General features: G+C 39.2%; 3 protein-coding genes and 2 non-coding genes across 5 annotated transcripts; 2 read left to right on the top strand and 3 right to left on the bottom strand.

Moving 5' to 3' along the window:
• Positions 1 to 140: 140 nt before the first annotated feature.
• On the bottom strand, positions 141 to 2,948 carry cenph (centromere protein H). The gene is made up of 10 exons (XM_070904970.1): positions 2,895 to 2,948; positions 2,107 to 2,247; positions 1,843 to 1,898; positions 1,711 to 1,756; positions 1,527 to 1,595; positions 1,331 to 1,387; positions 1,182 to 1,245; positions 597 to 648; positions 345 to 505; positions 141 to 247 (listed from the first exon to the last, which is right to left on the bottom strand). The coding sequence occupies exons 2-10, from the start codon at positions 2,226 to 2,228 to the stop codon at positions 155 to 157; spliced, it is 720 nt and encodes a 239-aa protein (XP_070761071.1). The 5' UTR covers positions 2,229 to 2,247; positions 2,895 to 2,948; the 3' UTR covers positions 141 to 154.
• A 1,303-nt stretch (positions 2,949 to 4,251) lies between these two features.
• On the top strand, positions 4,252 to 7,666 carry LOC139284166 (betaine--homocysteine S-methyltransferase 1-like). Its single transcript, XM_070904356.1, has 8 exons — positions 4,252 to 4,289; positions 4,957 to 5,089; positions 5,455 to 5,567; positions 5,694 to 5,885; positions 5,961 to 6,108; positions 6,212 to 6,394; positions 6,845 to 7,073; positions 7,284 to 7,666. The coding sequence occupies exons 1-8, from the start codon at positions 4,269 to 4,271 to the stop codon at positions 7,399 to 7,401; spliced, it is 1,137 nt and encodes a 378-aa protein (XP_070760457.1). The 5' UTR covers positions 4,252 to 4,268; the 3' UTR covers positions 7,402 to 7,666.
• A 475-nt stretch (positions 7,667 to 8,141) lies between these two features.
• LOC139284193 (betaine--homocysteine S-methyltransferase 1-like) lies at positions 8,142 to 11,783 on the top strand. The gene is made up of 8 exons (XM_070904386.1): positions 8,142 to 8,272; positions 8,983 to 9,115; positions 9,719 to 9,831; positions 9,958 to 10,149; positions 10,611 to 10,758; positions 10,855 to 11,037; positions 11,258 to 11,486; positions 11,662 to 11,783. Exons 1-8 carry the CDS (start codon positions 8,255 to 8,257, stop codon positions 11,744 to 11,746), a joined length of 1,101 nt encoding a protein of 366 aa, XP_070760487.1. The 5' UTR covers positions 8,142 to 8,254; the 3' UTR covers positions 11,747 to 11,783.
• Positions 11,784 to 13,002: 1,219 nt separating this feature from the next.
• On the bottom strand, positions 13,003 to 13,074 carry trnaq-cug (transfer RNA glutamine (anticodon CUG)). Its single transcript has one exon. It is a non-coding gene; the product is annotated as a tRNA-Gln (tRNA).
• A 692-nt stretch (positions 13,075 to 13,766) lies between these two features.
• Positions 13,767 to 13,838, bottom strand: trnaq-uug (transfer RNA glutamine (anticodon UUG)). Its single transcript has one exon. It is a non-coding gene; the product is annotated as a tRNA-Gln (tRNA).
• Positions 13,839 to 14,067: the final 229 nt, after the last annotated feature.

The following is a 14,067-nucleotide window of genomic DNA, read 5'->3' as shown; positions in this document are numbered from 1 at the left end:
TTAAAAATCTTTCCTCGCCTCCAGTGTCGCCCTCTAGTGGCAGTCAATATACATTGCTGTTACAAGTAAATCATACTGGTTTAAGCAGTTTTGTTGATTATTTATTAGACGAGACAATACAGAAACATAAATATGAGATAAATGGATTCATTCTCTAGTCAGAGATAGGAAATTCCTCCAGTGTCATGGCAATGTCTCGAAGTTTGGGATCATCCAGCCAGTTGACTTTACAAGCCAAGAGGATGCCCTGTAGGGAAACACTTACATTAATACACCAGCTGCACCATTTTCAAACAGTGTATTGTGTAAATAGTGAATAGTGAATTTTCTTTTACACAATTTACCCTGAGGACATTCTGTGTCATGATGGTCATCTTTTTGTATTTCTCCAGGTTGGCCTGGCCTTTCTCCAAAGCAGCTTTGTACTTCTCTGTATCTGGGTGCTCTTTCTTGGACATCAGCTCCTCCATCTCTTTCATTTTCTCATGTGTGAGCCGCTTCATCTCTACACACACAAAAGACATTTGTCAAAAAACTGGAAAAACTAAATCACAATCTAATTGTTTTTTTACTTTATTGTGAAGCATATAACATACCAAGCCTCTTCTTCTGTATGTCTGTGATGTCATCTTGAAGATCTCTTGACTCCTGTTAACAAAACAAAAAGGAATCCGGTTCTGAATAAATGATCGCAATTTCACAGGTCACTATATTTTAATTTCACACGTCTCGATTTGTGGAAGTAAACTCCCAAAGAGGCATTAGCTGTCATTGTAAACAAATCTATATTAAAAAGTAAACAAAAACAAAGTTAATTTACTATTATTGATTGATTATATATATATTGATTATATAGTACCACACACTGTAGCAACAGTAAACATTTCCAGCACCTTTTCAAGTTCAAAGTGGGTAATGTCAATGATTTTCTCAGGCAAATCGAAACTAGGGAATAAAGACACCATACTGGACCTAACATAATTCTCTGGCTTGCAGAAACATGTTTAACTGCTTTGAGAAGTGATTACAGTAGCCTAACAACAAATCTGTCATCTAAGTTGGCATCTACAGACAGCAGCTAAACAACTTAATACATAAACGCAGTGCCATTTTATCTGGTGTCAAAGCACATTTTATATATACAATTATTTTAAATACTGTAATATCAGCGCAGTGCTTACTTGCTGAAGTTGTTTTATGTGTGAACAAAGAGCCATGCAGCGGTCACTCACAGCTTTCAGGGCACTGAAAAACATAAGTGTATGACACAGTCATCCAAATCATCTAGATAAATGTCAGTTGTTTGTGTACATGTTGTGAATTGACTTACTCTGCCTCTGAATCATTCTGTTTCAGTTTTTCTCCAATAGCGTGCCACATCTGCATTCTGAAAGAAACCAGATAAATGAATGATTTGTCAAAGTTAACTAAAGTTCACTGCTTCTATATTATATATTATACTATTGTATTTTTATCCAACAAAAAAAAATCCAGCACTCATCACAAAGGATAAGGCATCGGTTTACCTGTGCAGTGTCAATGTGCTGTTAAAATTAATTGTCTTGACTCTTTCCAGCTCACTGACATAATCTGGCCTGCAACATTTAATGAAAAAATATATGTTAACAGAGTACATTTTGAAATCTTAAATTTGGTGACACACCTCAATAGGCTAATTATAAATGAATAATTCAAAAATCAATTACTCACAAGTCTCTCTCAGCTTCCGATGTGCTGAATGATCTCTTACTTTTTCCTGTTACAGGAAACGTGACATTAATGATTTGTTTGTGTACTTAATGAAAATACAATATGATGGATATAATGTACATAGTAATATACCTGCATGGAGCTGTACTGCCATCTCAAAGCACTGGTTGGACATCTGCTGTTTTAATCTGAAAAGACAGTAATTTCAGCAATTATAAAGACTCTAATAATTCTCTTATGACAAGAGATAATGTGCTTTCACGAGTTCATGATTCAATTGGATGAAAAGTGAATCTTAAACGCTGGAGTTTGGGTGTGATTCATCGACTAAACCAACACTCAGCCATTGTAAACTGAATAATAATAGAAGTGTTAGAGCAGATGTGGAGGAAGAACCTCAGCATGTCTGCGGGTGAGTTGTTCTTCTGTCCGGTGGAGCTGTCAGGAGCAGGACCATCATTCAGTGCCACAGCCTCCACCATGTGGTGGAGGTTCCCCACGTTGTCTGATGAGTCCATCACAAAACAGTTAAGGTGCCTGGAGGAACGAATCAACCCCAAAGAGAAAGTCTATGTCAGATCACCTGTGTTTGATACAAGGAGCATGACCACTGCACCAATTTAATATTGTTGACTCAAAATAATTAATTACTTCTCCTATGCTACTGAATGTTTTAAACTAATATCCAAGCAAAAATCATGCAGGAGAATGGCACTGAATATGAAATGAAAGCAGTTTAGGGTGAATCTGATTCAAACTACTAATCTGAAAAGGCAAACACACCAAGTGGAAATATGATTGTCAGAAACTAATGAACTAGTCTATATGAACAGCGACTAGAATGAAACATGTGAAATAGTTTTTACTTTATAATAGTGTTGTATTTTAAGAAGGATTTCAAATCAGTCCTTAAGTAAAAGTAGGCATACAATGTATTATTATTCATATTATATATAGTGCATTCAAATTTGAGTTTTTCAGCAAAGTGTACTTAAAGCATCAAAAGTAAAAAGTGTTGTTTGTGCGGAATAATGGTCCATGCCAATGTAATGTTATATTATTATATAATAGGATTTATTGATGTTTAATTTCTATATAATGTTACTGGGGACCTTCGACAGGTTCTAACGTTATAAGCATTGACGCTAAAGCGAACAGGGTATGAATATAACTTAATGTCTTACCTTGTTTAATTGAGGTTAACGTTGCCGGTAAATCTAACTTAAATAAAGGCAACGGTACAAACCTTGTTCTCCAAAAAACTTGGAATGACCCCTTCTTATCTGACAGTTAACGCTACACTTGCTGGTTAACGTTACGTTAATCACTTACTACGACTGTAGTAACTTACTTTAATTATTTTACAAAATGCGAAGCACTGTTTACCAGAAAACTTCAATACTGTCAATTAACACCGTTAAATCGGTCGCTGCTTTTGTTTACATCCGATTACAGTTCGAAACCCCGCCAGGAAAAGACGTCATGTCGCATTTATCTTCCCAACAAATGATGCAGCGCCCCCTGCAGGCCAAGAGGACTAAGGGATGGTTTGTTTATGTGGAAAAAACAAATGGGGCCAGCTCCACACACTGAATGTTCGTCTTTTCTTATTGGACAATTATTACCTAACCTACATGCATAAGGAGTTCAAGATTAGTTGTGTGATTGCTTTAGAGATTGACAGTGTCCAAAGGTACACGTAATGAATTATGTATTATCCAATGCCGATGTCCAAACGTTTTGTTTGGTAGACAGTGCGTAGACATGTGTAGTGGTATTCTGCATATAAGAAAAAACATACATGTACGAAACTATCATTGATTGTAAAAAGTAAAAAGAGTGTGCTAACTATTATTTTAGTATGTTGTAGATCGCCTTTCTCAGCCAATTAATCATTCCAGATTTTATACCGCATGAGTTAAAAAAAATAATTTAAGTACAATTAAATTTAAGGATTCACGATTCACTGCTTCCATGCTCTATATTAGGCTTATACATATTGTACCTTCTCATTAGTATAGGCTACTATATCCCAGGTTATCTAAGCTTTTGTTGAAAAATCATATCAGACAAAGTATTATTCAAAACAGTCTTTTTATAAGCCTTCACACATGCCTGGATAAGGGATCTTTAAATTTCTTGGAAATTTTCCAGCTTTCAGATTTGTTTATTTCCTTAGACTAAAAGCAATGCATGTTGGGGTATACTACATTGATAAAGTATACTCTAATTTTCCAGAAGAGGAGGCGAACATCTCAACAAGACAAGTCTCTAAACCCTATACAGTTAATAAATAAACAATAATTTCATATGCTCCACCTCGTCTAGAGAGGGGTAGCAGCAGTGAAAGCAGTGTCGGCCGTTCTCAGTGCTCACGCGCACTCGTGGATGTAGGCCACTGCTCAGCGAACTCAGCCACGCGCTCACTGCCTTTGGTTCAATATGGCTTCCTTAATCTCGTGAGATCGTGCTCATTTCAAAGTGACGCAAAATCAGCTACGTAACGTTCATATCGGAGCGGGCCTGGTTGTGAACGTAGCACAGAGTCGTTGTCAGCGATGGAGCGCAAGAAGAGAAGGGTATGAGAAACATAACAAGTCGTCTGTTGGTGGTTTTGTACAGGCCGGCGCATGTTGGTATTGTCCGGTATGTCGTATGGATTTTGAACGTTGCCATCTCTAAATTGTCCTAACACAGTTACAGGCTGCATTCATAAGTGAATTGATCAATAGAAATGTGTGTCTAAAGTTTATCCAGCAGATGAAATGCGATACCCAACAAGAAGAAAAGGTGAAAAACGAACAACCAAATCTTAGCAAGTGGAAGTTCTCTTCTCCATTACAATACACCTGCTAATTAAACGCAAATTCTCATTTAATCCTCACACACAGTGTTCATTAATAGACAGTATGTTAGCTGTGGAATTATTTATTTATTTATTTATCAGACTTTAACTACAGTTTGCTCTGTAAATTAACATTGAACCTCAAATCGATCTTAGCATAATTAAGTAACAGACTGAAAGGAAATTGTTTACTCGTTTTGTAACCAAATATATTACTGATTACATGTCAGATGAGGAATTCAAGCACTAAATACTTTTTAAGTATTCTGCTCATTGTCAGAGAATAAACCCATTATCAGGAAGCCTTATCAGGAAGTGAGCAGAGTGCACCTGATACCTGAGCTACTGGTGTATTCATCACTTGATCACCATGTATGACTTATCTGTGTGTGTACACTTAGGGTATCTTGGAGCGCCTCAATGCTGGGGAGGTGGTTGTAGGCGATGGAGGTTATGTGATGCAGCTAGAACGACGAGGCTATGTGAAGGCGGGACACTGGACACCCGAGGCTGCTGTAGAACATCCTGAAGCAGGTACATGTTACCTCCTCATTTAGTCCGTTAAAATTAAAACACGCTGCATAATTCTTCTCCAGTACACTATGCTTTAGTGACTGAACGCCTTCTGTCACCTTGCCCCCATCAGGGTGGTGCCAGAGGCTGTTACCGGTTTCCCTAAATACATTTACATAGGGTGTGACATGTTTTAATTTTTTTATGAACTCGCATTGAAGCTCACACTAATCTGTACCTCACTGTGTGTGCGCTGTGAAAGTAAAAAACACCTACGCATTTAGTGACATGGCATGAGTCGACTCTTACAAAGCACTTTTTTTTATCTCCTTATAATTTGTTTTGTGTTTTCCACAAAAGCCCGTCTTTCTTTGTCTCTCTGTCAGTGCGGCAGCTACACAGGGAGTTCCTGAGAGCAGGAGCCAATGTGCTTCAGACATTCACCTTCTACTGCAGTGAGGATAAGCTGGAGATCAGTGGCAATGTCACCAGTTTCACTGTCAGTGGAAATAAAACTATCAGACAAAATATAATAACACCGTCATCCTGTGTGCCCTACTATACCTGGTGAAAATCATCCTAACATCGGTCTGGTATCACTCCTATCTGGTCTCATCTGATCCAGGGGGCCCAGATCAATGAGGCAGCCTGTGACCTGGCCAGGGAGGTAGCCAATAAGGGTGATGCATTGGTCGCTGGGTGCGTGTCTAAGACTCCATGTTATGTGAAGAGTCACAGTGAGACTGAGGTCAAGGCCATCTTTAAGAAGCAGATGGATGACTTCCTCAAGAAGGACATTGACTTCTTCATAGTGGAGGTATGATGCAAGAGGAAGAGTTTTTTCCTGCTTCTTAGTTAAGATTAATAATTCAATGCACATTTTCTCCTGCAGTTTGTTGATCATGTGGAAGAGGCAGTGTGGGCAGTGGAGGTGCTGAAGACCAGCGGTAAACCAGTCGCTGCAACACTGTGCATCTCCCCTCACGGAGACATGCACGGGATCCCACCTGGAGAGTGTGCTGTCAGGCTGGTCCAAGCTGGTACACTGACTTTCTGTGATGTGGTACTTCAAGTCAGCAAGTTTAACATAATGTTTTAGCTGCACAACCTGAATATGTTTCATGTGTATGTGTTTATGTGCAGGAGCTGATATTGTTGGAATAAATTGCCACTTGGATCCTCTGACGTGCGTTCGTACAGTGAAGTTGATGAAAGAGGGATTAGAGAAAGCTGGTCTCAAAGCCCATCTCATGATCCAGCCACTGGGCTTTCACACACCTGAGTGCAACCTTGGTGGATACACCAGCCTACCTGAGTACCCCTTCGGTAAGCATCTGTATTTCTTTTGTGCATAATAAAGAAAAACCTGTTTTACATTATTATTCCAGCACATTAATGTAATGTAGTCTATGTCTTTGTTTTTGCACAGCAAACTAGGATATCCAAAGGGTACAAAGGAAAATAGCAACACTTTCTGTAAGATTTAAAATATTTTTATAATATTAAATATTTACAAAACAGTCAAAAAGGGCAGGGATCTGCACCAGTCAGGGTGTGAAATTAAATGGTCCTGCTCAAATAAACATGCACTCCAAGCCTTGGGTAAGAATGGTGTGATTGTTAGTTTGCGAACTGTATTTTTGTATGTTTAATAATATTAAACACATAGGTGAGTGTAAAGCTCATGTATTGCTACCTTTTTAAACTCCCCATATATGCAGTTTGATGAGATTTATAACTAAATGGCCAAACTTAAAATTTTCACCCTCATCTCAGCACTGGAGACCAGAGCAATTACCCGCTGGGACATCCATAAATACGCCAGAGAGGCTTACAATGCTGGAATTCGCTACATTGGTGGCTGCTGTGGATTTGAGCCCTACCATATCAGAGCTATAGCAGAAGAGATGGCTGCAGAGAGAGGATTCCTCCCACCAGCTTCAGAGAAGCACGGACTCTGGGGAGCTGCTCTGGAGATGCACACTAAACCCTGGGTCAGAGCCAGGTAAGACTGGGCAGAAACACAGCTACATTAAAAATTAAGTTGCATTAAACAGTTTAACAAAAGACTGAAAACATTATGTGTTGTACATATGATGGCATAATGACAGTTACAACAAAGGAGGGAAAATAACGGGGGAAATCGGAAAGTGTGTCTTCCTGCTCAATACACATGTTGATTTACAACCAACTAATTTACTGAAATTTCTCTTAGGGCTCGCCGAGAGTACTGGGAAAACCTTTTGCCTGCTTCTGGACGTCCCAAGTGCCCTTCTATGGCCACACCAGCCGACGATTATGAAAAACAGGTGGAATCTAACATGCCAAAATAATCTCTTGTATACATTATATAGTTTGCTGTATTCTTTATACGTCTGATCAGATTATCCACATTTAGTATCTGATCAACCAGATGTTTGTTTTACACAGAACTTTATATTTTTCTGTAACTGTATGCACTAGCCCTAAAACTAATAATCAACTGTCCATGAAAACACAAATGGCCCTTTACCAGTTAATACACTTTGTAGTTGCAAAGCATCTTCATTGGATGGTCATGTTTGTTGATTGATTGTTGTAATCTGTTGCTTAATATTTTAATGAATGATGAATAAATAAATAAATGTCTTGTTTTTCCAAAAGTCCTATTTTGTAAAAGAAAATACTGCTATAATTGTTACTGTATATACATATTTAGCAAGTGAAGTGGCCCAATTTAACTTGTAAAGCCAAATATCAAACATAGATGCACCTTTTCTGGAGGAAAACATTTTCTAATTCTTAAAAAGTAATTCAAACACTACAGAAGAACAACCGACACTGTTAACAAAAACGCTTTAATGCTGTATTTGTAGTTTGATTTAATGCTATTTTTTAATGTGGATTATGCGATTGTCAAGTAGAGTATAGGTCTTTTCATGGATATTTATGTTTAATATGTAATTGCATTTGCGGGAAAAGGAGGAGAAAGGGTTAGGCGGGCGGGTCGTATGACGTGAACAGGGGGAGTGCCGCGGCTGGATCGTGGGTGTGTTCAACCCACTGAGCCTCACAGCCGCCCAGAACCAGTGCGCCTGTTTCAGCGTTCTAACCGGTCTGTGATCGGTGCTCGGGCCTGCTTCATCTCAAACGAACTCTGATTCACTTTCTTTCAAGTTTTGCAAGCTAGCCGGGACTTTGTCTACGATGGAGAGCAAGAGGAGGGTAAGTCAAAGAAACAAAAAGTAATCTAATTTTTTGACTCCAGCAGGTGGGTTGAGTCTTGTCTCTCGTGTGATTTCTGAACATTATTGACTGAATTGTCCAAATGAATTAAAACCTTAAACGCTGCACTCCAAAGAGCAATATAATGCAAAACGTTAACAAAAAGTTAAAAGGTACCCCATGTATTGAGGATGTTTATCACACTGTTTATACAGTTTTGTCATTAATATTCAGATTTAGAAATTGATATTTGGATAATTATGGAAAAACACGTTTTCAGCGCTCTGGAACATGTCTATGCCTGGACATTTTTAATAAGGGAGATGAGCAGGGTGAATAAATGACATATTAACTATTCAGAATACCATTTCATTGGCTGGCACGCAGTAAGGAAGATGCGTCAATGAGACAATGACAATCTTAATACATTACTGTTTTGAGTATAAAACACCGTACGAGACTCAAACGATTTCCATGAGACCTGGCAAACCTTTTTTATTTATGAGCAGAGTAGGCCTACGTCATGACCTGCCTGTTTGGGGCACTTCATACCTGAGTTAACTGTCTGTCCCTCATGTGATATCTGCATTTTAGTCTTTAGCCCTGAGGGGACATGTGTGACATACCAGTTTGTGCATGCATGCTTTTGATGAGTACAGCAACTATCTGCCTGTGTGTGTGTGTGTGTGTGTGTGTGTGTGTGCATCCAGGGTATCTTGGAGCGACTAAATGCTGGGGAGGTGGTTGTAGGCGATGGAGGTTATGTGATGCAGCTAGAGCGACGTGGCTATGTGAAGGCAGGACACTGGACACCTGAAGCTGCTGTTGAACACCCTGAAGCAGGTATAAACCCAGCCCATGGCCGGATGAACTGGTGGGGGGGGGGGGGGGGGGGGCATCACACCCCACCTACCACCCTCTGTGCATTCTATATAATCTGTCCTCCAAGTTTCCATTAAAGTTCATACAGCAGACTATAAATGGGAGCTTCATTATATCTCTACACAGCTAGAGGCCAACCAGTACTCTTGTGTTGGAGTAAGTAAGTTAGTTTATGGAAATTTGATTAAACACTTTCTTAGGAATGTGCTCCATATAAGCACACTGTAAAGTAAAACAACAAAGCTCTTTAAACTAGATTTTGACAGAGGGCCTTTCTGCAAGACAGTGCCAAAAATAAATAATTTTATTAACAAATAATGGCGCTAATTAATGTTGCCAATTCCCCAACAAATTAATTAATCAAAAATAATCAAGTTACCAAAACCTTCTGGCATGCAATGAACCTAGGACATTTGCTTAGGCCTAGGCCCTCTCTTAGCCAGGTTAGTAATCCTGCCTTGCCCGTGCCCCAAATTATTAATCACAAAGAAGCAGTTCCCTACTCGTATTAAGCAATTTTTTGTTTAGTTTTTCATATTTGTCACTCCTCTGTCTCTCTGTCAGTGCGGCAGCTGCACAGGGAGTTCCTGAGAGCAGGAGCCAATGTGCTTCAGACATTCACCTTCTACTGCAGTGAGGATAAGCTGGAGATGAGTGGCAATGTCACCGACATCACTGTCAGTACAAAACCTTATTAGTCCTTTTAGAAAATCAAATAACACCATTATTCCATTTTCATTACATGATGAAAATCATTCTCACAGCAGTCTGGTATCACTCCTATCTGGTCTCATCTAATCCAGGGGGCCCAGATCAATGAGGCAGCCTGTGACCTGGCCAGGGAGGTAGCCAATGAGGGTGATGCATTGGTTGCTGGGTGCGTGTCTCAGACTCCCTGTTTTGTGAAGATTCACAGTGAGACTGAGGTCAAGGCCATCTTTAAGAAGCAGATGGATGACTTCCTCAAGAAGGACATTGATTTCTTCATAGCGGAGGTATGACTAGTGAAAGAGGAATAACTGTGTGCAATCGATTGTAATGTAATGAAATATGCATTCATTTGTATTTTTGATCTAAACATTGAATCACATGACTGTAAAAATAATGACTAATAATGTAAAAATTACTCTGCAACTCTACAGACCTTTTTTGCCTTTTTAATCTTACGGATTTGTTTCTAATAAACTCTGATAAACCCACTGTGTGCTACCTGCCCAGCACCAAATGACAGACACACAAAGTATGCAACATTGGTGAAGAAGGTCGAGCATGTAGCAGCTAAAGAGCCTGATATTTTCACATGGGTTGGTGGAGACCAGTTTTTTTTCTTGCGCATCGTGGCCAAAAATCAGTTCATTAAGTTGTAATTTCTATGTGTTTTTCTTTTTTACTGCTTCTTTTTTAAGCCTAAATTTATTGATTGTATTGATGATGTATGCATATTTTGTTACTGCAGTTCTTTGAACATGTGGAAGAGGCAGTGTGGGCAGTGGAGGTGCTGAAGACCAGCGGTAAACCAGTCGCTGCAACACTGTGCATCTCCCCTCACGGAGACATGCACGGGATCCCACCTGGAGAGTGTGCTGTCAGGCTGGTCCAAGCTGGTACACTGACTTTCTGTGATGTGGTACTTCAAGTCTGACATCATGTTTTTAGCTGCACAACCTGAATATGTTTCATGTGAATGTGTTCATGTGCAGGAGCTGATATTGTTGGAATAAATTGCCACTTGGATCCTCTGACGTGCGTTCGTACAGTGAAGTTGATGAAAGAGGGATTAGAGAAAGCTGGTCTCAAAGCCCATCTCATGATCCAGCCACTGGGCTTTCACACACCTGAGTGCAACCTCGGTGGCTACGTCAGCCTACCTGAGTTCCCCTTCGGTAAGCATTTTCTTTTGTGTAGGATGAAGGAAAAAAGCTATAGGTTGGAAAATTCTTATTGTTGGTCTGCAAACTTTATTTTGTATATTTAATGTAAGTATAAATACTTAAGGAATGTGAGTGTAAAGCTCATGTATTGCTACATTTTTAAACTCCCCATATATGCAGTTTGATGAGATTTATAACTAAATGGCCAAACTTCAACTTACCCTCATCTCAGCTCTGGAGACCAGAGTAACGACCCGCTGGGACATCCATAAATACGCCAGAGAGGCTTACAATGCTGGAATTTGCTACATTGGTGGCTGCTGTGGATTTGAGCCCTACCATATCAGAGCTATAGCAGAAGAGGTGGCTGCAGAGAGAGGATTCCTCCCACCAGCTTCAGAGAAGCACGGACTCTGGGGAGCTGCTCTGGAGATGCACACTAAACCCTGGGTCAGAGCCAGGTAAGACTGGGCGGAAACACAGGTGCTGCTCTTTTCAAATTAGGCATAATTTTGACAAAAGACTGCAAACAGTAGTATAGAACATTTTAATATAGATAACAGGGAAAGTGTGTGTTTTCTACTCTGCAAAAGTGTTGATTTACAACCAACTAATCTACCAAAATATATGAAATAGGGCTCGTCGAGAATACTGGGAAAACCTTTTGCCTGCTTCTGGACGTCCCAAATGCCCTTCCATGGCCGCACCAGCTACTGAATAAAATGGAGGATCATCAATAGCTGGAATAGATAATGCCAACACAATCACCTGTCTCTACTGTACAATATTCTGTATGGTAGAATTCAACAATGCTGTATTCCTTATATGTATGATCAGATTATATATACTTTTTCTCTAAACTGTGTACTATCACTTATATCACAATTATTTTACATCAAAACAAAGCTGATATTCTTACCCATCGCTACATTTATAAGTTAGTAAAACTTAGCATATTTGTTGATGTACTGCTAAAATTTTTCACACATTCAATAAAAAAATTGTTGATTTGCTAACAAGGAGTGCATCATTTTGTGAATTGGCCCAACTTTTCATATATACAACACTTCTAAATTGCTGAAATACAGTGTATCACTTCCTTCTTTGCAGTAATAATCTGAGTACTCATTACATTACATGACATGTGTCTGACCAGTAGGTTGTTGTCCTGACTTAGACTGGTTCCAAAATATAAGTTTTGTGGGGTGAAGGAAAAAATGGGCTCTCATCTCTGCGCACATTGTGAAAAAAAGTTGGCATCAACACTGAACTGTATGTGAAAAAGTATTTTTTCCTGATGTGGTCATCTACCTAATATACTGTAAATAGTTTTACATGTGCATGTGTTTCTATATGTACTGCATGCATACTATAGCAAATATGTTTCTGTTTTTGTTTACTGGAATGACTGAATGCAAGACAGTAAAATTAGAGTCTATGTGAATGCACGGGGCAAAATCTTCTTTCACACTGTGCTTCATGGTTCAACATTTCTCATGCTTTACCATTATCAGTGTGTCACTTATTAACCTGAATCAGGGTAAAAGTCGGGTGAAGTGAGGAGAAGGTTTATGGCCATGGTAAGGTATAAACCTAATCAAAGTGATTATTGTGTCTAAATGTATACATTTTGCCACAGCATATTGTAGGCATAATAGTTGTTCATTTACCACTCCTTGCTCACTTTCTCCTTCACTCTTTCCCCTCCGTGTTCATCAGCTATAAGAAGCATAATCATTTAGAACCAGTGGAGACTTGATGTCAGGGGGTTTTAACGCAAAGCATATACACATAGGCTGGGTGGAGAGTGGTGGCCATCAAAGTTAAAATATTCACATAGACTCAAAAGCCTATGACTTGACCTTTCACACAACAATGTGTTTAATTTGTAGTACATTTTTGGACATAGATTTTGTGGACCAATAAACACGTTTCTTGGGTTTGTGGGAGAGGATATGCACATAATTTTAAAATTTAAGGTCCCACCGAGATTTGAACTCGGATCGCTGGATTCAGAGTCCAGAGTGCTAACCATTACACCATGGAACCAATTAAATCACGTATTAAGTCTAGCTGTGAGCATGTTTGGCCTCTGTATTCTTTCTGAACAACATAAAGCGTGTGTTCTTGAAATGTTTAACTGCAATTGGTAGCATACACACAGCCCTCCTCCCCCAAAAGCAAAAACAGCCAAAACTAGAAATATATATTACAAAGAGAGATTGGGAGATTTTTTTCATAAATATGATTCGTTCTCTTAGAATTGGATATACCGAGAAATTTAAAGCGATTGAACATTAACAGACATACGCATCAAGAGGAGGGTGGCGTTTGTGTATTCAACATGCTTTATAAGCTCACAGTAGCGCCAATTAGCTAATAATTTACAGGGGTTTATGTTAGTATCACCAAGCGAGGCAACACTGCACCATGCACACTCCTGCTGACCTGTTGTACCACAAACAGTGCTTACAGACGCAAAATATATGGATATAGGCATGTAGAAACCATAAACATAAATTAGAACTGTAGACAAAAAGGTAACGTCATCATTAGTTTCTGTATCAACAATTACCACGATCATTTTTTATCTTTCTTTTCTATGCTTGAACGCACAAATGGATGATTGTATTGATTCCTGACTTATGAACACATACGTTACAATTTTTAGTCCAATGTTAAGGTGGATAGCTACGTATTAGAAATCTCTTACTGTACTGACTCCACCACTCAAAACTCTGAGGTTTCACCGAGATTTGAACTCGGATCGCTGGATTCAAAGTCCAGAGTGCTAACCATTACACCATGAAACCACTAACATTTCCGTCTTATACTTCTGTTGGCTAACAGTCACTTTAACTTTCAGAGCTACATATACTCCTAACAGTTCAGAGAGGCAGAAACGTTGGTGCTCTGCTCTGGAGATGCGCCCTTAAACCTTGGTATAGTGACAGGTAAGATTAACTAGGCGATCATAATACATTTCTATGTTCGCCCAGTTAGGCCCAACAGTAATCGTTCATTGCCCTGCTGTCAATATCC

This window comes from Enoplosus armatus, chromosome 4, assembly GCF_043641665.1.
Source record: "Enoplosus armatus isolate fEnoArm2 chromosome 4, fEnoArm2.hap1, whole genome shotgun sequence".
NCBI classification, from domain to species: Eukaryota; Metazoa; Chordata; class Actinopteri; order Centrarchiformes; family Enoplosidae; genus Enoplosus; species Enoplosus armatus.
This window is presented reverse-complemented; position numbering and strand designations above follow the sequence as displayed.

Bases quoted from the DNA above. Each gene is read 5' to 3' on its own strand.
- LOC139284166 (XM_070904356.1), top strand. From the start codon at position 4,269: ATGGAGCGCAAGAAGAGAAGG. The intron at 5,568-5,693 runs GTCAGTGGAAAT...CATCTGATCCAG, and splicing joins GCAATGTCACCAGTTTCACT to GGGGCCCAGATCAATGAGGC. The intron at 7,074-7,283 runs GTAAGACTGGGC...AATTTCTCTTAG, and splicing joins AAACCCTGGGTCAGAGCCAG to GGCTCGCCGAGAGTACTGGG.
- cenph (XM_070904970.1), bottom strand. From the start codon at position 2,228: ATGGACTCATCAGACAACGTGGGGAACCTCCACCACATGGTGGAGGCT. The intron at 1,596-1,710 runs GTGAGTAATTGA...TAAATGTTGCAG, and splicing joins TCGGAAGCTGAGAGAGACTT to GCCAGATTATGTCAGTGAGC. The intron at 1,388-1,526 runs GTAAACCGATGC...GGTTTCTTTCAG, and splicing joins AGCACATTGACACTGCACAG to AATGCAGATGTGGCACGCTA.
- LOC139284193 (XM_070904386.1), top strand. The intron at 9,116-9,718 runs GTATAAACCCAG...TCTCTCTGTCAG, and splicing joins TGTTGAACACCCTGAAGCAG to TGCGGCAGCTGCACAGGGAG. The intron at 10,759-10,854 runs GTACACTGACTT...GTTCATGTGCAG, and splicing joins TGTCAGGCTGGTCCAAGCTG to GAGCTGATATTGTTGGAATA.